The sequence below is a fragment of the Bubalus kerabau genome, chromosome 12 (genome assembly GCF_029407905.1).
Source record: "Bubalus kerabau isolate K-KA32 ecotype Philippines breed swamp buffalo chromosome 12, PCC_UOA_SB_1v2, whole genome shotgun sequence".
Classification (NCBI taxonomy): Eukaryota; Metazoa; Chordata; class Mammalia; order Artiodactyla; family Bovidae; genus Bubalus; species Bubalus kerabau.
Window position 1 is genome coordinate 90,719,169 of NC_073635.1, and position 22,301 is coordinate 90,741,469.

The 22,301-nt window shown below is 52.2% G+C and overlaps 1 protein-coding gene across 11 annotated transcripts in view; it reads left to right on the top strand.

Annotated features, from left to right (window-relative positions):
• Positions 1 to 19,823, top strand: part of TMCO3 (transmembrane and coiled-coil domains 3) — a 21,053-nt gene extending 1,230 nt beyond the window's left edge. Inside the window, exons 2-14 of one of the 11 annotated variants that reach the window (XM_055543070.1) lie at positions 1,183 to 1,262; positions 3,887 to 4,456; positions 5,176 to 5,355; positions 5,673 to 5,864; positions 6,094 to 6,222; positions 8,269 to 8,361; positions 10,283 to 10,469; positions 10,550 to 10,667; positions 16,144 to 16,339; positions 17,519 to 17,669; positions 18,219 to 18,298; positions 18,916 to 19,052; positions 19,216 to 19,823. In XM_055543070.1, coding sequence (XP_055399045.1) covers positions 4,013 to 4,456; positions 5,176 to 5,355; positions 5,673 to 5,864; positions 6,094 to 6,222; positions 8,269 to 8,361; positions 10,283 to 10,469; positions 10,550 to 10,667; positions 16,144 to 16,339; positions 17,519 to 17,669; positions 18,219 to 18,298; positions 18,916 to 19,052; positions 19,216 to 19,234 — 1,926 coding nt within the window. In that variant the 5' untranslated portion in view covers positions 1,183 to 1,262; positions 3,887 to 4,012 and the 3' untranslated portion in view covers positions 19,235 to 19,823. Of the gene's footprint in view, positions 1 to 1,182; positions 1,263 to 3,886; positions 4,457 to 5,175; positions 5,356 to 5,672; positions 5,865 to 6,093; positions 6,223 to 8,268; positions 8,362 to 10,282; positions 10,470 to 10,549; positions 10,668 to 16,143; positions 16,340 to 17,518; positions 17,670 to 18,218; positions 18,299 to 18,902; positions 19,053 to 19,215 lie in introns of those variants that run through there. The other 10 variants (XM_055543065.1, XM_055543066.1, XM_055543069.1 and 7 more) reach the window with 10 other exon arrangements.
• Positions 19,824 to 22,301: the final 2,478 nt, after the last annotated feature.

Genomic DNA, 22,301 nt, shown 5'->3' on the forward strand with positions numbered 1-22,301 from the left:
TAGTGCGGCCCTCAGGGCTTCCTTCCCCTCCCTGCCCGGGGGTCTGGGCTCCCCCTCCCCAGGGTTTGGGCTCCCCCTCGGGGGTCTGGGCTCCTCCCTCCCCGGGGCCTGGGCTCCCCCGCCCGGGGGGTCTGAGCTCCCCCTCCCCGGGGGTCTGGGCTCCCCCGCCCGGGGGGTCTGGGCTCCTCCCTCCCCGGGGGGTCTGGGCTCCTCCCTCCCCGGGGGTCTGGGCTCCTCCCTCCACGGGGGGTCTGGGTTCCTCCCTCCCCGGGGTCTGGGCTCCTCCCGCCCAGAGTCTCCGGTCTCCCCGCTTCCTCCCCTGAGCACTCTCTCCATTCTCGGGGTCCCGCCCCCCCCAGGCTTTGTGCCGAGGACGGTGCTGCATCTGAGCGCCTTTTCCTTGCCCGCACACCTGGCGGCGGATGCAGGGCAGATGCGGGACGGGGAGGGCGCGATGGGAACGCGGGCGGGGGCTGTGGACATAGCGGGCTTGGAAGGTCCACAGCCCCCTCCCCCCCTCCCCCATACCCCAGCCAGATCAGGTGTACGGAGGAGTCTCCCCCTCCCCGCACCCCCGGTTCCTGCGGGACCTCACCTGGGAGCTCACACGTGTTTGTCCAGGGGTCACCCGGCCTCCGGCTCCCTTGAGAAGGAAGCACAGCGTGGCCCCCAGTTAGCGCGTGACTCAGGGACAGCCCCCAACCCAACTTCGGGGAGCTACTCCGAGGAGGGGATGTCGAGGGTGGCTGCCAGCCACAGGTCAGGTGCCAGTGATTGGGTTGATACCTGTCCAGAATACTGGATTTTGTACAGTTTAATTAGCGTTACATATTTTAAAATTTATTGTTGTCCGTAAGAATTTTCTCTCCTTTCTGTTTTGCTTTTTAAATTCATTTTCCAGTTCTTTTAGTGATTAGAAATGAACCATGAGTTGTATTTACAGGATTATAAGTGCTTTATTTTTTAACAAATAGAATTTACATCATCTAACTTGTTAAAGTGTAAAATAGGCTTTTCGGGTAAAATCCTCTGCGAGTCCCGTTGGGTTAGCTCGCTCCCACCCAGGTGTCTCTGCCTCCTTCTTTGTCGCTGTGTTCTGCCTGGACGCTCTGGTGGAATCTGGCCAAAATGCTCATGACAAACCGTCCACTGCAAATAACCCTCCTGCTTTCTTGTTTCCAGAGGTTCTGCACCTGCCAACCCTGATCCCACTGGACCCTGGAGGCTCGCTCTGGAATTCTTGCCTGGAGCTCTGGTGCCAGGTCAGGCCCCCCTCCCCCAACTTAGGGCCAGGGGTTCAGCTGGGTGTGGGAATTTTAAAAATTCATTATAAGACCAAAACTAGTCCAAAGTGTCTGTTTTTAATAATTAAAAATAGCAATAACAGGGACTTCCCTGGTGGTCCAATGGCTAAGACTCCAGGCTCCCAATGCAGGGGACCCACCTTCTGTCCTTGGTCAATGAATTAGATCACACATGCTGCGACTAAGACCCGGGACAGCCAAATAAGTGAATAGAATTTTTTAAAAAGGAAAATACATGCCATTTATTAAAAAAAATAGCAATAACAAAATGACACCATTTACTGAAGAGAAAACATGTTACAATTTAGTAGTCCATAGGATTTGGTAGTTGAATTTGAAGGTAAAATGAGAAGTTTATGAAAAAGGAGTGATTCATATTTTTAAAAAATATTTATTTGATTGCACTGGGTCCTCTCTGTGGCTTGAGGGATCTTCAGCCTTTGTTGCAGCCTGAGACCTTTAGCTGTGGCCTGTGGGGACCAATCCCTGTGGTCAGGGATTGAACCCAGGCCCTTTTCTCTGGGAGCACAGAGTATCAGTCACTGGACCACCAGGGAAGTCCTGGTTCACATTTTAAGGGTCTATAGGTAATTTCAGCTTCATGTTCATAGTCATCTATCAAAAGATAGACGCTCTTTTCAGTGGGCACTATGACTACGACTGAAATTCTCAAAGGTTTCTCCTTAAAGTGACTGCGCCCCTTGGGTGCTGGGGGAGGGAGAACCAACTTCAGGGACTTGTCCGCGGGAGGAGCCATCGCAGTGGACAAAGGGCGTTATTCCCGAACTCTCTGTGCAGCAGTTTATTTTTCTGAAGTTTGAAATCTGTAAGAGATTTGCTTTCTGTGATCTTTGGAGAAAACGTGTGTGTCTAGGTCTGTGCCATTAACTCAGCATCTGAAATTTGTGTCTCGGTTCTGAAAAATACTGAATGTGTGCACATCTGAAGTTGAGCTTGATTTCCTTCCCTTGAAACAGTAGAATCTTAGCATGTGAGTCAATAAAATAACAGATCAGCACATATTGCTGGTATCACTGTGATTGGTCAGTGGTTGGTTTGTTTAAGGTGGTAACATTTACTTAAAGCTGTACTGAAACTGCACAGGAAACAGTAATGCAAACAGCCCTAGTTGTGTATCCTGGCTTGTCGGAAAGTGAGCTGTCCAGAGTCTGTGGTCCTCTGGGAGACGTGCGGACCCAGAGGGTCTAAATGCGTACTGAAAAGATTCCTGACTTCATCAGAATACTGGGCCAGCGTGCAGTTTTCAGTGGGTGACTTCTGACTGTCATTCTGAACGTGGGTCACTCTCCTGTTCAGTGGTGGCCTCTTCAGGGTCTGCCTGGGACAGTCGGCCCCCACTCGACCACAGGCCACAGCCCTGCAGCAACCTCTTGTGCCTTCGTGAGCTCTCTGTTGGCTCTGAGTTCTTGGTTTGTTTGGGATTCTTAGAAATGCATGTTCTTATTTTTGCTGCGTCTAATCTACTTTGCCTGGGAAACCAGATTAAACTCATTAGAGCCAGGATTCCCAGTGAAGTGAACAGTATTTGCACGTTGTAGAATACCACATGCGTCCTGGAAACAGAGGCCTTTGCGCTCTCCCTGGTGTAGAGCTCGGGCCTCGCTGCCCGGCTCAGGGGTGTCAGGTCGCCTTCTGTTCTCCCGCGTCTGCACCTCTCCTGTGCCCGCCTGCCTCTGTGGCCATCCTTTCTGCTCACCTCCTGCACAGCCTCCACCCGCGCTTCCACCAGGCCTCTTCGAGGTGGCACAGCCCCTCGCCCCACAGGAGGCGCTGAGACCCGGGCCCCAAGCCCCTCTCCCCACAGGCGATGCTGAGACCCGGGCCCCGTCCAGCCCCTCGCCCCACAGGCAGCGCTGAGACCCGGGCCCCGTCCAGCCCCTCACCCCACAGGCGGCGCTGAGACCGGGCCCCGTCCAGTCCCATGTGCCCCACAGGCGGCGCTGAGACCCGGGCCCCATCCAGCCCCTCACCCCACAGGCGGCGCTGAGACCGGGCCCCGTGCAGCCCCTCGCGCCACAGGCGGGGTGTTCCAGGCTTCTGCCTGAGGCCCCCCTGAGGGAGGAAGTGGAGGGGCCTGGTCCGCGGCAGGGAAAATGCTCCAGTGTGGCTGTGGTTTATGACTGTTTCTTTTCTGTCCTTGACATTTTGTTAGCTTGCACCTGTAGACTCGGGCTGGAAATTGGACCGAGGTCCAGGTGGCTCAGGGACGTGGACGGTGGTCCAAGCCGTCTGGTGACACTTCAGTGCCGCCTCTGGCCCTGGAGCTGCTTCCCGGCCCCTCGTCTGTGATGAGGAAGCGGGTAGTGTCCCCGGGCCTTGAATGGAATTGGTATGTGTCGTTTGCACGTGGTAGATGTGGTACATACATGAGGCTGAATTTCCCTTAAAAAATTGCTTTTAAATTCAGGTGTAACCTTCCAGGCACCGTACTCTACATTCAGTATTGACTGTAATCTAGATGCCTTAAATAACTCAGGTGTTTCTATTCATCTAGGAAAAATAACATTTTCCTCAGAAAAGTGATAGCTTTTAGTAATTATGTAATACTTTAATCTCAATAGCAATGAATCATCCTTCAACTATATGTGACAGTTCGTCTCTTCTTCAGCTGAACATGTGTATCTGAAATGCCCGCTCAGCGTAGCCAGAGTCCCTGGGCAGCCCGGCCCTGTCCCTGAGGCTAGATCATGAAGGTGCCGGGGAGGAGCCGCTTCTGGATGTGGCTTCCGTTCCTGCAGCTGCTGGCGAGCGGCGCGGAGCAGGAGGGCGTGGCGGGGCCCGCCGTCGAGCTGCCCCGTGGCCGGGGGGCGGCCGTCCCGCAGAGGAGGCCGTGGGTCCTGGATGGCTGCAGGAGGCTCTCCGGGCTCCTGCGCCAGAAGGCCGTGGTTCTGAACAAGCTGGAGGACGCGATCAGAGCGGTGGAGAGGGACGCCAGCCTCTCGGACCAAGAGAAGCTGTTCCGGGTGCACACGCTTGAGATTTTCCAGAAAGAGCTGAATGAAAGCGAGAACTCGGTCTTCCAGGCCGTGCACGGCCTCCAGAGAGCGCTCCAAGGTGACTACAGGGACGTGGCCAACATGAAGGAGAGCAGCCGGCAGCGCCTGGAGGCCCTGCGGGAGGCGGCCATCAAGGCAGGTCCAGGGCTGGGGCGGGCGCGCCCGGGGCTGTGATCCGGTCCAGCGCGCTGCGCAGGGCCACACCTGAGCTCGCTGGGTCTCTCAGGCGCCTGCCCGTGGGAAATCCCTGCGTCCTGAGAAGAGCGGCTTGCGCTCTGCAGTGACCCCACGTGGAGGCAGAACCCCCTGTGTTGCTGCCGTGTTTCAAGTCTCTGATGAGAACTTTTAGCGCAAAAGCTGATTTTCTTAAAGGCCCACACTCTGAAAACCAAAGGGTTAAGGTAGCTTTAAACAAATGTATACACTTGAATTAAGGACTTTGATAAAGGATACTTTTAAAATTAAAAGAAACTATTGTATCAGATGTAATATTTATATAACATTTTAAAGCTATCATTTACGCCATCTATTATGTGGCAGACACTTTAAATATACAAAGTATTGTTATTGATCTTCCTGGAAAGGCTATATTATTACAAGCTTTAAAAGTGAGAGGATACAAATGATTAAGCTTTTTTTCACCCAAGTGGGTATTTCTGCCAGCAGTAAGGTGATGGGGTGCGTAGCCCCCGGGTGTGGCCTGTCTGTTATGAGACACAGACCAGGACCTGCCTGCCTGTGTGCTTCCCTGCCGTGTGCGACCGGGAACCTCTGAGAGCTTGCTCCTGGTGTGTGCGGGCTGGCCAGGTTCCCTTCTTAATAAGCATCACTCTTCATTTCTCACGCATGAATAGGAGGAGACAGAATATGTGGAACTTCTGGCAGCAGAAAAACATCAAGTTGAAGCCCTTAAAAACATGCAGCATCGAAACAAGAGTCTGTCCATGCTGGATGAGATCCTTGAAGACGTGCGGAGGGCAGCCGACCGTCTGGAGCTGGAGATCGAGGAGCATGCCTTCGATGACAATAAGTCGGTGAGTGGCCGCGGTGCCCCCTGCAGGGGTGTGCGGCTGCGCTGGCTCGCACGTGTGTGCTGGCACAGGCTGGAAGCGCAGGCGGGAGGGCAACACTGTGCCCAAAAGGGACTTGGGTGGCCCCGGGGACGTGCACTGGTTCCCCTGCTTGGCCCGGCGTCTGGCCATCATTGCACCCCCGCACCCCTGCCCCTGGTGGCCCGTCTGCCTCCCGCCTGACAGAATCCTGGAGGCGTTCCTGTCTCTCTCTGTGTGGGATACGTGAATTTGAACGCATCTGGCTGGTTTCAGTGACGTGACATTGTTCCTTCCTGAAGGTCAAAGGGGTCAATTTTGAGGCGGTCCTGCGGGTGGAGGAGGAGGAGGCCGACCCTCAACAGAACCTCAGCAGGCGGGAGGTGGAGGAGGACCTGGGCCTGAGCATGCTCATCGACTCCCAGAACAACCAGTACATCCTGACGCGTCCCCGGGATGCCACCATCCCACGGGCTGACCACCACCTCATAAAGGTAGCCTGGCCCCCCGCCCCGCCCCCCGTGATCGGATTCACGTGTTCTGGTTCTGTAGTTGTTAGACACCCCCGGGAGCGAGCCGCAGCTCCTCCCCGGATGCTCGGGAGGCGCCGCGAACCACACCCCACCTCCTTGCCTCCGTCTCCCCTTCAGGGAAGGCAGGGCGCTGTCCCCCACGGCCGGCGGCCCCCTTTCCCCCGCTGACCGGCGTCTCGCCCTCGTGCAGGACCTCGTCAGCATTGTGATGCTCTCCCTGCCTTGTGGCTGGCTCTGCACCACCATCGGACTGCCCACCATGTTCGGCTACATCATCTGCGGCGTGCTGCTGGGGCCCTCCGGACTCAACAGCATCAAGGTCAGAACAGAATCTGCTGTGCAGGGCCTGCTGAGCTTAAATCGAGGAACGTGGCCGTTTCTTATAAAGCACATCAGAGATGTCCTTTAGAATTTAGTAGGAAATCTCTAAAGTATAGGAACATCGTTTTGTTCATTAATGAGTGAGCATGTTGCCCAGAGAAAATGACCCTGTTCACGTCTTTAAAATGATACTTGTTTTAAAGATTCTCTGTGCAGTAATACAGTGGATTGGATTATTCAGATGCTGAAAGGAGCTGAATATGCTGGATTAAGTACTCTGCACACTGAGAAGCTGAGAGCTGAGCGGTGATCAGGCCATGGTGTCGTGCGACCAGGGGCGTATAGGGCGACCCAGGCAGCCCCTGTGGAGGCCGCTTGCCGACAAGCGGCTCTTCTGGCAGTGAGGAGAGAGTCCCTGGCCTTGTGTCCTTTCAGGAAAGCACAGTGTGGACACGAGGGAAAGAGAAAGCCAGGAAGCAGCATCCTGGCCCCCTGCCGCGGCACCCCTAACGCAGGGCATGGGAGGGCACGTCCGTCCCCACCCTGCCCGACACTGCCCTGCGGCCTCGCCCGCCTCAGCCCAGGCTCCCCGCAGACCACACAGGCCAGGCGGGAGGCCTTCACGCTGAGCAGTCCTGACCGCGGACAGGCTGCCGGGTGAGAAGGGCCGTGCTGCCGGCCGAGAGCCCAGACTCGGTGGGGAGACGTGCGTGGCCGCCTCCTGGGAGCCTGGTTTCATTCATGACTTGGCTTTTAAGTGGCAGTTTTCGTGTGAGGAGACGGCATAAAGGCTGTCGGTGGAAAATCCCCTCCTGCCCTGTTCCTCCCTCTTGCCAACAGTAGAGACACAGACGTATTTTCCTTTCCATTTTCTCTTAATAGCAAAGAATTAAGGCTATCAAATCCAACTGGGTACTCTGAAAATTGTTCTTGATAAATTACCTATACCATGGAAAAATAATATAATAGATAAAGATAGTAAGATAAAAATCCAAGATCATAGTAGCCAAAAGTGGGAGTGGGTAATGGAGAAAGTGTAATTGTACTTAACTGTACCCCAGTATTTATCTTACCTAATAGGGAGTTAATAGACTTTCAGTTTCTAAGTCAAGAATATAGGTTTAAGTATGTTACTTTAAAGTCAGGTTGGAGCCCAGTTTTCAAAAGGGGAAAAATAGTAGCAGTAAAGAAGTGTGAAAAGCAGAAGACGTAAAAGAAGCAAGAGCAAACATGTTTTATAACAAATATACGTGGAATAAACTTCGCTATGAAAAGACACAGGTTCGCAGATGGTGTCGGGAAAAAGCATAAACAAGGTTGACTCAAAATAAAATGACTGAAGGTTGAGAGTGAAAGGAGGAAGGTGCTGGCAGAAGCGGCCGGGTTGCTGCTGTTCACGGCCTGTGGACCATGGACGTGCCCAGTGGGGCCAGGGCATCAACTGTCACACGAACACCCGGACTCTAGTGTCACGTGTTCAGGAAACACTGGAAAAACTGACCAGTTGGTGGCCGCCACAAAAACCTCAAATGTAAATAATGTGTATAGCACCAAATACAAAAGCAGTGTTCTCTCCTATAGAGCAGGGACACGGGGTGAATGCTCCCGTCCATCAGGGCCTGTGGGGGTGCCCGCCGTGGCCCAGGGGGATTCCACACTCCCTCTCACCAGACCCAGGGAACGTGAGACTCTTATCAGTTAAGCTTCAACCTCAGCGTTAGTGCCTCCCCATCCCCACAGGAAGCCAGTGGGAGGAAGTAATAGAAATGTAGTGGCAGTTAATGAGCTTGAAAACACATGAATTTGTGAGCTGGTTCCTAGAAAATAAATAAAAATATTCCTCCAGCTGATCAAGAAAAAAGGAAGAAAAGCACCACACTCAGGAAGCCCAGATCTTCTCAGATGTAGAGGAAGTCCAGGTCACTCATTTTTCTTTTTTTTCTTTAAATTCTAGGCTTTTGGGGTAGTCCCACTGAGTTAGGACGATTCTGTGAATATCTTAAATGCGTTGAGTTACATGGTTTTGAACTCTCTTGTTTTTCAGTCGATTGTGCAGGTGGAGACGTTAGGAGAATTTGGTGTGTTCTTTACTCTGTTCCTCGTCGGCTTAGAATTTTCCCCGGAGAAGCTAAGGAAGGTGAGTGCGCCCGTGTGCTTGTGCTGGTGTTCCCTCCAGCCTAACATGCTTTGTGCTCAGCGTCCACGTTCGTGCTTGCCCAGCAGAGTAGAATATGATGTTATAGTTTGATGTTATTTTTGGAACATAAATTTCAAAAGATAAATTTTTTTTTAAGTGAAAATACAATGAATAAGTGGAATTAGCTTTTATGTGTCTAATTCCAGACCAGGTCTTAGAAGGGATACGTTCAGACTTACTAACTTATGGGTCCCACCAAGAGGGTCCAACTCTGCTAGAGGCTGAAATACCATAGGGGTTAAAAATTCAGTGTGTTACTCTAGGGGAAGTTCCTGGTTCTAATTCCTAAATGAGGGGCAGATTTTGACTTAACTGCTCTGTCACTGTGAGATGAAAATATCTGAAAGATTAATAGTGCACGTTTAGGACCATGTGTATCAATAAGCATTAAATTAGTGGAAGCTGCAGTTCCCCTAAGTGGCTTGGCTTCTAGAACGATTACTTGGAAAGCTGGCATATTCCAGAATGGAAATGGAGTTAGATTAGAAGTAAATTAATGAAAAGCCACTTTGTGTTTGAACAGACACATCACGTAGGAGGAAAAAGCTGATGGGGACAGGATGGGGTGGTGATGGACGCCACTGGCTGCAGGAAGGGCAGCTCCCAGGTCCCTGGGTTTTCACGTGTGTTCGTTTTACAGACGTTCACAGCAGATGGTGTTGCCTTGAAGGTGGGAGCGAGGGGGCCAGCGTCTGGCCCCCACGTGTCCCTGGCTTGGCCGTCTTAGTCGCTGGTGTCCTCATCCAGGCCGTGAACACTGGGGAGACACAGGCGTCCTCTGGCTCCAGAGTGTTGCGATTTACCCTTCCTGCACTGAGGGCTTCAGTGCTGAATGAGAGCGGTGCCGCCCACCGCGACATTTCCCTGTCTTTGTCGGGGTGACGTTTGTGATGCTCTGGGGGTTTTGCACCTGTCGCTGCAGCCTGAAGCAGGGCTTACAGGGCAAGTGTGTGTCCTGAGTTGGGGCAGGAGCCTGGGTGGGACTGGCCCCTAGTGGCTGCCTTTGGGTCTGGGGTGAGCTGGGGTCTGACGGCCCCTCAGCTCCGACATCCCCAAGCGCCACTGAGCTCTGGCTGCTCCCCGCCTGGCGGCCCTGACCCTTGACCTGCACCAGGGGCACAGCCCACTGGTTCGTAGGCAGGCTGGGGGCTCGGTGTGTTGGCTCTGAGCTGACAGTTCTCTTGCTGTGTTGAGTACATGTGGGAGATTACTGGTAGGGCTTTGAGGTGTTAGTAACTGTGGGCAGGCCCCTCTCGAGCCTTGGGTGAATTCTCCCAGACGCCTGATTAGAGGCTGTTCAGAGATGCCTGGCTCTGCGAGCTCCTTCCTGGACCTTGTGGCTGAGGACACATCTCTGTTCTGCCGTTGGGTGCCCTGGATTGTGTCATTTATCCTTAAGCCACCTGGGCCGCCCAGGTGTGTCCCAACCCTGACCCCCAGGATCAGGGACAGGCGCTGTTGCCATTCGAAGAGGGGCCATGGGGTCCTCAGCTCCAGTTGTGTTCTGAGGATGGGGTGCACACGGAGAGGGGGGGCGTGCTTAGTCCTCAGCAGTGCCCAGTGCTCAGGGGTCACGTGTGAGCACCTCGGTTTTCCTGGTGTTGTGCCCTGCATTTACTGCAGAATCGCTTTCTACAGGGCCAGCTGGTTCCTGAGCAGGGGCGCTTCTGCTGCTTGGGGCCGTGGGCGCTGAGGCGTGTGTGCGCGTGCTCCTTGGGGCCGTGGGCTCTGAGGTGTGCGTGCAAGTGCTCTGAGGCGTGTGCACACGTGTCTCTTGGGGCCATAGGCTCTGAGGCATGTACACACATGCTCCTCGGGGCCGTGGGCGCTGAGGTGTGTGCACGCCCCTGTGCTCCCCCAGGTATGGAAGATCTCCCTGCAGGGGCCCTGCTACATGACTCTGCTCATGGTGGCCTTCGGCTTGGTCTGGGGCCACCTTCTGCAGATCAGACCCACCCAGAGCGTCTTTATCTCTGCCTGCCTGTCCTTGTCGAGCACACCTCTGGTGTCCAAGTTCCTCGTGGGCAGCGCGCGCAGTGACAAGGAAGGTAGGTGGGCGTGTGTTCCGAGTGATGCTGGAGTTGACTGACCTGAGTCCGCACGCTCTTAGTGGCGTCTTCCCGAGCAGGCGACATCGACTATGGGGCGTTGCTGCTGGGGATGCTGGTGACTCAGGACGTGCAGCTGGGGCTGTTCATCGCCATCCTGCCCACGCTCATCCAGGCGGGAGCTGGTGCTCATGCCAGGTATGCTTTATGCTGTGCTTTAGCGCAGTTTGTTTTTCTGGCTTCAGATCATTTGTTTATCGAAACACTGCTTAGCACTTTTCCCCAAAGACATGGAACTTGTGCAGCACAGGCTCAGAGCTTAGTGACAGCCGTCACACCCCTGGGCTCAGATCCAGCTCCATGGCTGTGGGCATTCACTTTATTTCTTCCTTTCTAACCTGTATGCTTTTTCTTTCTTTTTCTTGCCTTATTGCACTGGCTAGAATTTCCAGTACTTTGTTGATGAAGATGGTAAGAGTAGATGTCCTTGCTTCTTCCTGATCTGAAAGGGAAAGCATTCATTCTTTTCTTCATTTAGTGTGATGCTAACTGGGATTTTTGTAGTTATTCTTTATCAGTTCCCGGGTTGCTCGGAAGTTCTGTCTTGAGTGCATGTTGGATTTTGTCAGATGCTTTTTCTGCACCTACTGATATGATTGTATGGCTTTTCTTCTTTACCCAGTTTATATGGTGGATTACATTGATTAATTTTTGAAAGTTGAACCAGCATTGCATATCTAGAATAAATTCTACTTGGTTCTGGTGTATAAATCTTTCTATGCATTGCATCATGTAATTTGCTAGTATTTTGTGGAGGACTTTTGTGTCATGAAAGATACTGGCATGTCGTTTTCTTTTTTATTCTCTTTTTCTGCTTTTGGTATTAGAGTAATACTAGGCTTATGAAATTATTTGGGAGGTGTTCATTCCTCTTCTGTTTGCTATTTTCTGGAAGACATTGCATAAAATTGCTGTTATTTCTTCTTTAAATGTTTGGCAGAATTCTCCAGTGAAACCATCTGGGTCTTGAGAGTTCCTTTTTGAGAGTTTTCTGGAATTAGAAATTCAGTTTGCTTTATAATTACAGGGCTGCTGGAATTATCTGTTCCTATTGTTGAATTTTGCTAGTTTGGTTTTTTGAGGAGTTGGTCCGTTCCGTTTAACTGCCAAGTTTATAAGTGTAGAGCCGTTTGTCGTACTTTCTCTCCCTTTGGTGTCTGAGGTCTGCAGGGATTGCCTCTCTTTGATTCTGCATTAGCCCTTTCTCAGAACCAGCTCTTTGTTTCACTGGTTGCTGTCTGTCTGCGGTTTCGCTTCCATTGTTTTCTACCCTCCTTAGTATCATTTCTTCCCTTCTGTTCGCTTTAGGTTTATTCTGCTCTTCTTTTTCTAGGTTCTTGGTATGAACTCAGATTATTGATTTGAAACCTTTCTTCTTTTCTACTATAAGTATTTAGTGCTATAAATTTCTCTCATAGCACTATTGGCTGCACTGACTTATTTAAACATGTTGAATTTTTATTTTCATTCAGTTAAATGCATTTAGGATTTTTCCTTTGATACTTCCTATTTGATCTCTGGATTGTTTAGAAATGTGTTGCTTAATTTCTAAGTGTTTGGTGATTTTCTTGTTGTCTTTATTTTATTGATTTCTAGTTTGATTCCACCATGGCAAGAGAACACACACTTTGTATGATTTCAGCTCTTTCTCATTTATTGAGGTTTGTCTTCTGGCCCCAGATATGATCTGGTAAATGCTTCTGAGTCGCTTGAAAACAAAATGTGTATTTTTTTATCACTGTTGAGTGCTCACATGTATCAGTCATTCCTGTTTGTTCACACGTTGTTCAGTCTTTCTGAATTCTTGCTGTAGTTCAGCCACCTGTTGAGGGAGGTGGTTGGAAACCTCAGTTGTAACCCCACTTGTCTGCTCCTCCTTTTAGCCCCATCAGCTTTTGCTTTATGTGTTTGGGGCTCTGTTGTTTGGTATATTCATATTTAGTGTCATTTTGTTTCTAGTAATCTTTCTTGCTCTGAAATTCACTTTATCTGATATTAATATACATAGTTCCTCCTGATTATTTTTTTATTCATGCAGACCACAGTACATCTTTTCTTTCCTTCAGCTTTCAGCCTCTTGTACTGTTGTATCTGAAGCAAGTTTCTTATGGACCATGTTTTTTTGGATGATGTTTTTGTGATCAACTCAGCAAGTCTTTGTCTCTCAGTTGGTGTATTGAGACCATTTACGTCTAAGGTGAATACTGTCACGTTGGGGCTTAAGTCTTGATGTTTCATTTTGTTGTCTCTGTTTCTTGTCCTTTTCCATTTCCCTTGCATCCCAGTGGCACTTGCTTATTTTTAAGCGTTCCGTCTTAGTTTGTTTAGAGTGCTTTTTAATGTGTTGCTTTCTGTGACCCCTTCTGTGACCCTTCGGGAGTCAGTGTCCCCACGTGGACTTGGTCACCGCTGTTAGCATTTCACCATTTCTTGGAGAACGTTCCACGACTTGTGTGAAATGTGGATCCTGTTTCCTTCTAGGGCTTTTTCCTCCCCTACTTTTTAAATGTAATTGTTGTATTTTGTATTTTCTCTACTTACGTTGAGTACTGTTATCTGATGGCTTTTTAAAGTTTTGCTTCAATAATTAAATAGGATTTTTAAGTTTTATTTTATTTTTTTTTACCTTGCCATGCAGCTTACAGGATATTAGTTCCCAGCTAGGGATTGATCCTGGGCCTCTGGCGGTGAAAGCTTGCAGTCCAGGGACTGCCCTGGACTGCCAGGGAATTCCCCTGAAATAGGATTTTTGAAGCTCATGAGAAGTATTACTGACTATACTTCCTGTCTTTCACCCATCTGACCCTCCTTCTCCTCCCTTCTGTGCGTCTCCTTCCTGCTTGAGGACTCTGGCCCCTGTCTCGCTGTTAGCCTGCTGCGGGCAGCAGGCTATCTCGGTTTCCCCGTCTGAGCATCTCCCCGCTTCGTCCTGAGGGCGCCCGTCCACGGGGTGGGTGTCTTCCTTCCGGGGGCAGCAGGCTCTCTCGGTTTCCCATCTAGTCTGCGGGGGGGTGTCTTCCTTCCAGGGCCTGGTCGTGCGTGCTGCCCATCCCTCTGGCGGCCCAGCGGGGAACTGGCTCCTTCGGGCTGCGTTTCTCCGGAGCAGCGCATGGCTCCGCTCCAGCTGTTCTTCTTTTGTTTTAGTTTTCAGACATGGGTTTACAGCGTGTCCTGGCATCTCGGTTGGGCTGACGGCGCACGTGGTTCTGAGGCTGGCGTCCTCCCAGACCGCTGGCCTCTCACGTGTCCCCGGGCGCCCTCTGGCCTCTCTTGCGAGGCCGCTGATCCCACTGCTGCCCTGCCGCACGAGGCCTCCCTCTACGTGGATGCACTGGGGCCGCAGCAATGAACCTGTGAGTCTGTGACTCTCGCTGGGTCTGCTCTGCACGGCGTTCGTTCGGCTCCTTGCAGCCACAGGTTTCCGTCTCTTGCCTGATTCGGGGATTTCAGCCCTGGTTTCCTCAGGTGCTTTTCCAGTCCCCCTCAGCCCTCATCCCAGGACCCCATGGGGCCAACACGGCTCTTCTCTTGCCTCACGGGCCTCCGAGATGCTTCTTCATCAGTCTGTTTTCTGTCTGGTTCAGACTGGGTAGATTCTGTCGGGGTCCCAGCACCCGGCGTCGCCTCTCTGCTCTTCAGCTCATCCAGCTTTGGTTAGTATGTTGTTTAGCTGTATAATTTCCATTTGATTCTTTTTTTTTAAACTTCGTTTTGTTGTTGAGATTTTCTGTTTTTTTCTTCCCTTTGTTTCAAGAGGATTTTTAATTACTGTTGAATCATTTTTATGACAATTGCTTTAAAATCTTTGTCAGATAATTCTAACAACGACTGGGTCTTGATGTTGGAATCTCACTCAAGTTGTGGTTTTCCTGATTGTTGGAGTTTTGTATCTGATGAGTCTCTGATTCTTGACTCATTTTAAAGCCAGAGGCCCCATGTTGAGGTGTGGTGGGGGCTGGGGGGACATCCTCCGGCTGGGCCCGGCCTGGGGGAGCTCAGACAAGCCTGCCTCATCGCCCGTTGGCAGGTGGAAGCATTTTATATTTTATGTATTTGCCTTTCGCTAGATGTTATACTGAATCTCAGCAATCCAAAAGTGATTCAGATATCTGCTCCACTCCCAGGTAGCTCACCCCGATGGGGAGGGTAGGAAGGGCAGCTGGTTACCTGAGATTCCAGGGGGTGGAGGCCCCCAGCTCACCATCAGCCAGCCGCACAGCCTGGGTGAGGTATCTTCCTGCACATGCGGGACGTCAGTGTCCTCACTGGCAGGATGCGCCGCGGTGGGCGCAGCCTGCCTCCTGGGCGGTGTGTGCGGGTCGCCGCGGTGGGCGCAGCCTGCCTCCTGGGCGATGTGTGCGGGTCGCCCACGGGAGACTCGCAGAGCCGCGAGCGCGACCCTCGGACATGCAGCCGTCAGAGCCTGTTTAGCAGGAAGGCAAGCTAACTGGTTTGTCCCTTTGACCCTAAGTTCTTTAACTGTCAGAAGAGCAACCTTAGTCACAACCTTATTTCTTCTGGCTACAGATTTTCAGGGTAACTGAAGAAAATTCTGGACAGAAAAAGGATTTTAATTTTAGCTGGAGGTCACTTGAGTTCTGTTTGAGATGTACAGTAAGTCACTCCCAGGAGAGGAGGGGCCTTCTCCCGAAACGGAGGCAGAACCGAGGGTGCTGGGCCGCAGCAGAGCGCAGGCATCACTTGGGAGCAGGCCCCTGCTGGCTAGACAGCCACAGCACATGCAGAGAGACTGGGAAAGCTGTTCTTTTTCTATCTTCCTGATTTAAAGCTCATTCAGTACAGGTCCTGGTCCCCTTGATTTCCTTCCAGTTTAGTCACGAGATGCTATGTTGACTGAGAACTTTACTGACAAGGCAAAGTCCCCTGCATTGTGTTAAGACTGTAGAAACGGCAGCAGCACGTACAGCGTTTCTTGGGTGAAGCTGGGGCTGCCATGTGCCCCGGCCCCTCCACGCCAGGGCGTATGCCCCACAGAAATGGGAGCACCTGTCCCCAGGCGTCCCCTGTGGGCGACAGCAGCATGGTCCTGCCTGAATCACACGCTGATGGGGATGAATCTACCTGAACGTGTTACCGCAGTAAACAGAAACGCTCATGTGTGAGTGCTCATGGCAGCATTGGTCACACTGCCTTTATTCTAAAGAGCTTTGTGAAGAGCCCTTTTCTCTGTGACGGAGTGACAGGGGCCTCTGAGCTCTGGCTTGGGGTGAAGGACTGGCACCCCCAGGCGGGAAGCCTGCGGTGTTCAGGGCGCGGTTGCCTTATGCAGGATTTCAGGTGGCGGTTAACCCTGGAGAGGAATTCTATCCCCTGCCCTTGGCAGGGACACATGAGCTGTCAGCCGTGGATCTTTGCATCCTGAACAGCATACCTGCTCCAGAGTGTTTGTTGATCACAATACAATTCAGCCTCTATATTTGATTCAAGTAACTGAGTTCCTGAGGTTAACGTTAAATAGATTTTATTCCAGCATTTGGGAATAAAGATGTGTGTGATCTGAGTAATTTGTTGTGTAACCTTGAAAAGGAACGGAAGGTCTTTCCGCTGGACTGGGGTGTGCCTTGGGGAGAATAAGGACTATCTCTCTCCCCAGCGTCGCCATGGAGGCCCTGCGGCTCCTGGCCCTGGTCGGGCAGGTCCTCTTCTCGCTCGCCGCCGTTCTGCTCGTCTGTCTGCTGGTGAGGACCTATCTTGTAGGCCCTTACTGCCGGAAGCTGCACGTGGAGAGCAAAGGGAACAAGGAGATCCTGGTCCTGGGCGTCTCCGCCTTCACCTTCCTCATGCTGACGGTAACACCCGGCCTCTCGGCATGCGCGTGGTTGGGGCAGGGCTTTCTGGCTCACGCTGCTCACGGCTGGCACGTGTGAGGCACTTGTTTTCATGTGTGCGCCGTTGTGCTCATGCTCCCGGCTGGGGTGTGCCCGAGTGTCTGTCCTGCATGCCTTACACCTAAGGCAAGAGTCAGTGTGAAATCGTTTTCATCGTGTTTGATGAGAACGAGCTAGTTTGCAGCATAACTTCTGCTGCTGTGATGTGAGAGGCTCGCATGGAGGCTGATTTTGGATGGAGCCTTTCCAGCTGGTAAAGAATCCGCCTGCCATGTGGGAGACCTGGGTTCGATCCCTGGGTTGGGAAAATCTCTTGGAGAAGGGAACGGCTACCCACTCCAGTATTCTGGCATGGAGAATTCCATGGACGGTATAGTCGATGGGGTTGCAAAGAGTCAGACATGACTGAACGACTTACACATACACGTCCCAGCTGAGGGACAGGCTTCTTGTAAAGGAGGGCGGAGTTCCAGGAGACCCTGTAAATAGTCCGAGTTGTGGCGACATTACCTGCAGGACAGCAGCTGCGCCCCTCAACGTGGGCCGACCCAGCTCGTGTTCAGCCAGTCAGCGTTCACGCGCAGGGAGTCAGTCCTGGGACTGGCCCGTGACTCCAGGCCCGAGGGCGCTGTTGGTCCACGGCCGTCTGTGTCGCGCTGTTAGCTGTGGCGGCTGTGAGCACTTTGTCTGCTCCCTCCCGGGCGTGTTTTGGGCTCCAGCATCGTCGTCTGTAGGGCCTGTGCTGCTCTTGTCTTGGTTTAACCCGAGTTAAACACACGTCTGCTCCCTTCCTGCAGGCGCCAGGGGGTGGGCACAGGTTCCTATGCCACGTTTTTAATGCTCAGGAGTCGGGCAGTTTATTGATTCAGGATAGAGAAAATGTATCACAAATACTTGTTCTCACTCAGAAATCCCACAGCGGTCTCCCCGAATGGTGGTTTCACCTGGTTTATGGCTGCTCCTCCTCGCCTGTGGGCAGTGGCCTGGCGTTTGCCACTGTGTCCTCCCCGGGGTCCTCCCAGGATGCTGGGCAGGGGCCAAGGAACTGGCTTGTGGGGTTCTATGGGGACCCCTCTGGCGTGAGCCTCCTGGCAGAGACTCTGCCGCATGTGCCCGGCATGGCCTGTGTCCTCCCCCCAGGTCACCGAGCTGCTGGGTGTGTCCATGGAGCTGGGCTGCTTCCTGGCTGGAGCCCTGGTGTCCTCCCAGGGCCACGCGGCCGCCGAGGAGGTCGTGTCCTGTGTGGAGCCCGTCCGCGACTTTCTGGCCATTGTGTTCTTCGCGTCCATAGGTGACTGTCCTCCAGGGCTGATGCCCCCGCCGGGTCTTGTCTGCTCACACGTGTTTCTACTAACAATTTGTGCGGCAAAAACAGTTCCTGTGGAGGCTAGGGACTGAGGGACTTTCACTGAGGAGGGCAGGTCTGAGCTGAGGGACACGGGCTTTTAACAGGTGGTCCTGCGTGGCCCCTGCTTAGCAGGGTGGCAGGTCCACATCAGTGCACCCACACCAAGTGTGGGGGGAAATTCTGATTTTAGTACAAAAAACCCAAACTGGTGTTCAGGCTGCTGCCCTGGGAACACCCGTGGGATGGGGGAATCAGCCTGGCCCCTCACTCACGCCGGGCACTGCTTGGTGGGCCTGATCGGCCCCAGAGACGTCGAGTGCGTGGCTGTGTAAATGGGCTCCTGGTTTGGTCCTGGTTCCTGAAGGCCAGGCCTGCCACACGGGGCTCTGGGTGGGATGGTGGGGAGACCCCCTGTCCCTTCCTGTCTTGGACGCAGAGGTGCAGGGAGTCTGACCGCCTGGCCTTGGAGGGTCACCCGCCCTGTCCCTGCAGGCCTTCACGTGTTCCCCACCTTCGTGCTCTACGAGCTCACTGTCCTGCTGGTCCTCACGCTCTCGGTGGTGGTCATGAAGGTGAGGTCGTGCTTGTGAGGTCCACTCTGTCTTTGGTTTACCCAACACCCCGCCCGCCGCTTCCTGCCTGTGTGACCCCTGCCTCCCCTCCTTCACCCTGCGCCACTGGGATAGCTCGGGCTTCTTGGGTCAGGGTGAGCCTCCATCTCAGACTCTGTTGAAAATGGGGTCTTAGAAGCTGGGAGTGAGAAACTCTGGACTCTCCAGGGGACCCTCACTCTGTACTTTGTCTTGTCCTGAGTATAAACCACAAACCCCAGTCTTGTACCAAATGTGCATTTTAATGGCCCTGGAGAACTATCTTGCCACTTCCCACTTGTATCCTTTGTGGCTTCAGACTCTTGAAGTGCCTGTGTTAACATGTGACCCAGGTGCGGAGGGCGGAGGAGGGGTTTGCAGCGAAGGAGCCACACACCCCCAGGCTGCTTTGCTCAGGCCTCACAGTGTGTTTAGAGGACAGTTCCATCCTGACCGCTGCTCCATACTCCTGGGCAGCAGGCCTGGTCTCCCCGGGGTGGGGGTGGCTCAGTGTCCTCTCGCGTGGCACTGTGGTGGGGGCCGAGCAGGCCGCTCTGGTGGGCCGCATGACCCACCTCCCCGGCAGTTTGTCTTGGCAGCCCTGGTCCTGTCCCTGCTCCTGCCCAAGACAAGCCAGTACATCAAGTGGATCGTGGCCGCTGGGCTGGCCCAGGTCAGCGAGTTCGCACTGGTCCTGGGGAGCCGGGCACGCAGAGCCCGAGTCATCTCCCGAGAGGTGAGTCTGCCCCCGGGCTGGGGGTCGGGGGTTGGGGGTGCAGGTCGAGGTCCCGGGCCCTCCATGGCCCCACCCCTGCTGCGGGAAGCCCCGCCCACCCACTGGTGCCCCGCCCCCACCACAGGAAGCCCCTCCCCTCCCCGCTGATGCCCCGCCCCCGCAGGTGTACCTGCTCATCCTGAGCGTGACCACGCTCAGCCTTCTCCTCGCCCCGCTGCTCTGGCGCGCTGCCGTCGCCCGGTGCGCGCCCCGGCCGGAGAGGCGGTCCAGCCTCTGAGGACCCCGGCCAGGTGACCGGTGGGGCTGTCACCGCTCCTGGGCCTGCTGTGCCCGCACTGGAGAGTCTGGGGAGGCTGCCTCCGTGTAACGCTGACTTGGCGGTTGTGCCTGGATGTGCCTTTTCTCCTGAAATTACCGTTAACTTCATGTTGTTACTCCATCACTTTGTGTGTTTTTTTTGGTAAGGAAAAAATTAAGGAGGCTTTTTTATTTATTGAACAACTTTTTGTTGTAATCTGTTGGTCAGTACTTATTAAATGTTTCTGTGATGTGAGCTTTTAATTCTGACAGTTTGGAAAGTTACTTTTAATACTTAAAGTCTGTGTTTTCTAGAGACAAAGGTCTTTTACATGTCTGTTTGTTTTTTATTACAATTTTAAAACACTTTCATGTCAATTTTTATTAGGAATACCATTCCTTTAAAGTATTTTGTTTTGAATCATGAGACTATGCATTCTTAATAAAGATCATTTATGACCAAAATATAAATAATTGAAATTTATTGATTTCATTAGATTTTTATGTTGAGCTCATCTTCGTTGATATTTTTAAATAAAGATGTGTCCCCTGTTACCTTACTATTTGAGAGATCGCATAGATGCATAGCTATCTGTGAAGGCTAAGTTCTGACTTTAATTCTAAAAGTGTGTATTGGTGATTATGTGCCCCATTTTAGAAAACCATGCAGCTAAGATCTGATCCTTACAAAGCTTTCCTGAAGGCGTGCCTAAGTGGAGAGTTCCTATAAATACAGGCCTTAAGAGCCCAACAGTTTGACCAGAACCCTTGGCATAGAGGGAGACACGTGAAGGGTGATTATGGATCACAGACATAAATTAGGAGTTGCAGTAATATAAACTAAAACATTAAGATGAAGTAAACTGAACTAGTGTGAAGTAAATCCATGGAGAAATGATGTGAATGTGCTTATTTTTAGAAACCAGCATTGGTTTTACTCGTTTCTAAACCATTCCAGATGGTGCCATGGCCTCCGATCCTTGGGCACGTGGACACAGGGGCTCGGGGTTGCCTGAGGAGCCCGGCCCTGCGGCGCCCCTGCTGGCACTGCACCTTGTCCGCGTGCCTCCGCCTCCAGCCTGCGTCCTCTTTGCTCTCGCGTCTCCAGCACCCACGGCAGAGCCAGGAGCTCGTAAGACCGCGTGAAACCTATCTGATGTGCTGGCAGCAAGTGTTCCCTCAAATGTGGAGTTAATACCACTCTGTGAAGAGGAAATACTGTTGGAAAAGCCCTGTGCTTGGAGAGGCCTGGACCCTTAGCACTGCCTGGAGTCATGAGGACGGCACCGGCCTGGGCCCACTCCGCTCTGGCCCTGGGACGTGGCCTCCTCACCTTTTACTCAGCAGTGTCTTCACCCTCGCCTCTCTCTGTCCTTAGCATCCATAAGCCTGCTCCAGGCTACCCCGTCGCAAACTCACAAACTCAACCCCATCTCTCAACCCCTGTCCTCATGCTCCCTTTCCCGTGTAGACTCAAGCAGGCCCAGAGTCCTGCTAACCCCTGTGTGTGGGACTGCAGACCACCTGCCTCCCAGAAGCAAGCCTTGACCCATCACCATTTCCTCTGGGCCTGTGCATGCCCCAGCAGAAACTTCAGGCCAGAAGGAAGTGGCATGATATACTTCAAGTGAAAAGAAAAGACATACAACTCAGAATACTCTACTTAGTAAGGCTGTTACTCAGTTTGAAGGAGAAATGAAATTTTACAGACAAGTCAGATTTTCTGCAGGACAGAGCACATGCTCGGCCACAAAACAAATCTCCCTAAATTTAAGAAAAGTGAAATCCTATCAAGCATCTTTTCCAACCACAACAGTATAAGACTAGAAATCAGCTGAGAATGAGAACTGCAAAAACACGAGCACGTGGAAGCTAACCGATGCTGCTAAATGGCAAACGGGTCACCAAAGAGGTGAGAGTACCCGGAGGTGGATGAAAACGAGACAGTGGTCCTAAAATCTACGGGACGCAGCAAGGCGGTTCTGAAAGGGAAGCTCACAGTGATAGAAGCCTACGTCAGGAGACAAGAGAATCTCAAATTCTACTCTATAAAACACTTAAGTCAAAAAGATACATGCACTTCTGTGTTCATTGTGGCATTATTGACTATAGCCAAGATACGGAAGCAACCTAAGTGTGCAAGGGTAGATAAAAAAGGTATGGTGTTTTTATATACAGTGGAATACTACTCAGCCATAAAAAAATAAAAACAAAGACCCTTGTCATTTGTGAGAACATAGATGGAACTAGAGGGTAGAGGGAGGGAAATACATCAGAGAAAGACAAATACTATATGATTTCACTTGTATGTGAACTTAAAAATGAACAAACACAGCAAAATAGAAAAATACAGAGAACAAACAGATTGCCAGAGGGGAGGAGTACGAGGGAATGAGTGAAGTGAGGGAAGCTAAGAGAAACAAACTTCCTGTTATGAAACAAACGAGTCACGGTGAAATGTACAACAAGGGGAATATAGTCAAGAGCTAGTGTCTGACAGGTTGTAACTAGACTTACAGTTGTGATCAATCCGTAACGTATACAAGCGTCAGGCCATGGTGTCGGGCACCGGGAACTAGCACCGCGTTGTCAGTGAAACAGCGACCACGACTACAGGGTCCCCGGGAGCGGTGGGTACTGGGTTCAGAGGAGGTGCGACCACACCAGCCCTCAGCAGCCTGACCAGACTCTCACCCGGGGGAGAGAGGTTTTTACCTTGTTGAGGGCACTGATGTGCCGTGAGCACTAACGTAGCCCTCTGGGACAGTCTGCAAGGATATGTAGGCAAACAGCAAAGGCCCCACACCAAGGCCCTCAGTAGAGAAAGCACAGACTGGAGTCCAGTGTGCAGCTCAGAGCATGTGAATATATAAGAGGTGTGTGTGAGTGTGTGTGTGTGTGTGTGCGCGCGTGTGTATGTGAGTGTGTGTGTCTGTGTGTGAGTGTGTGTGT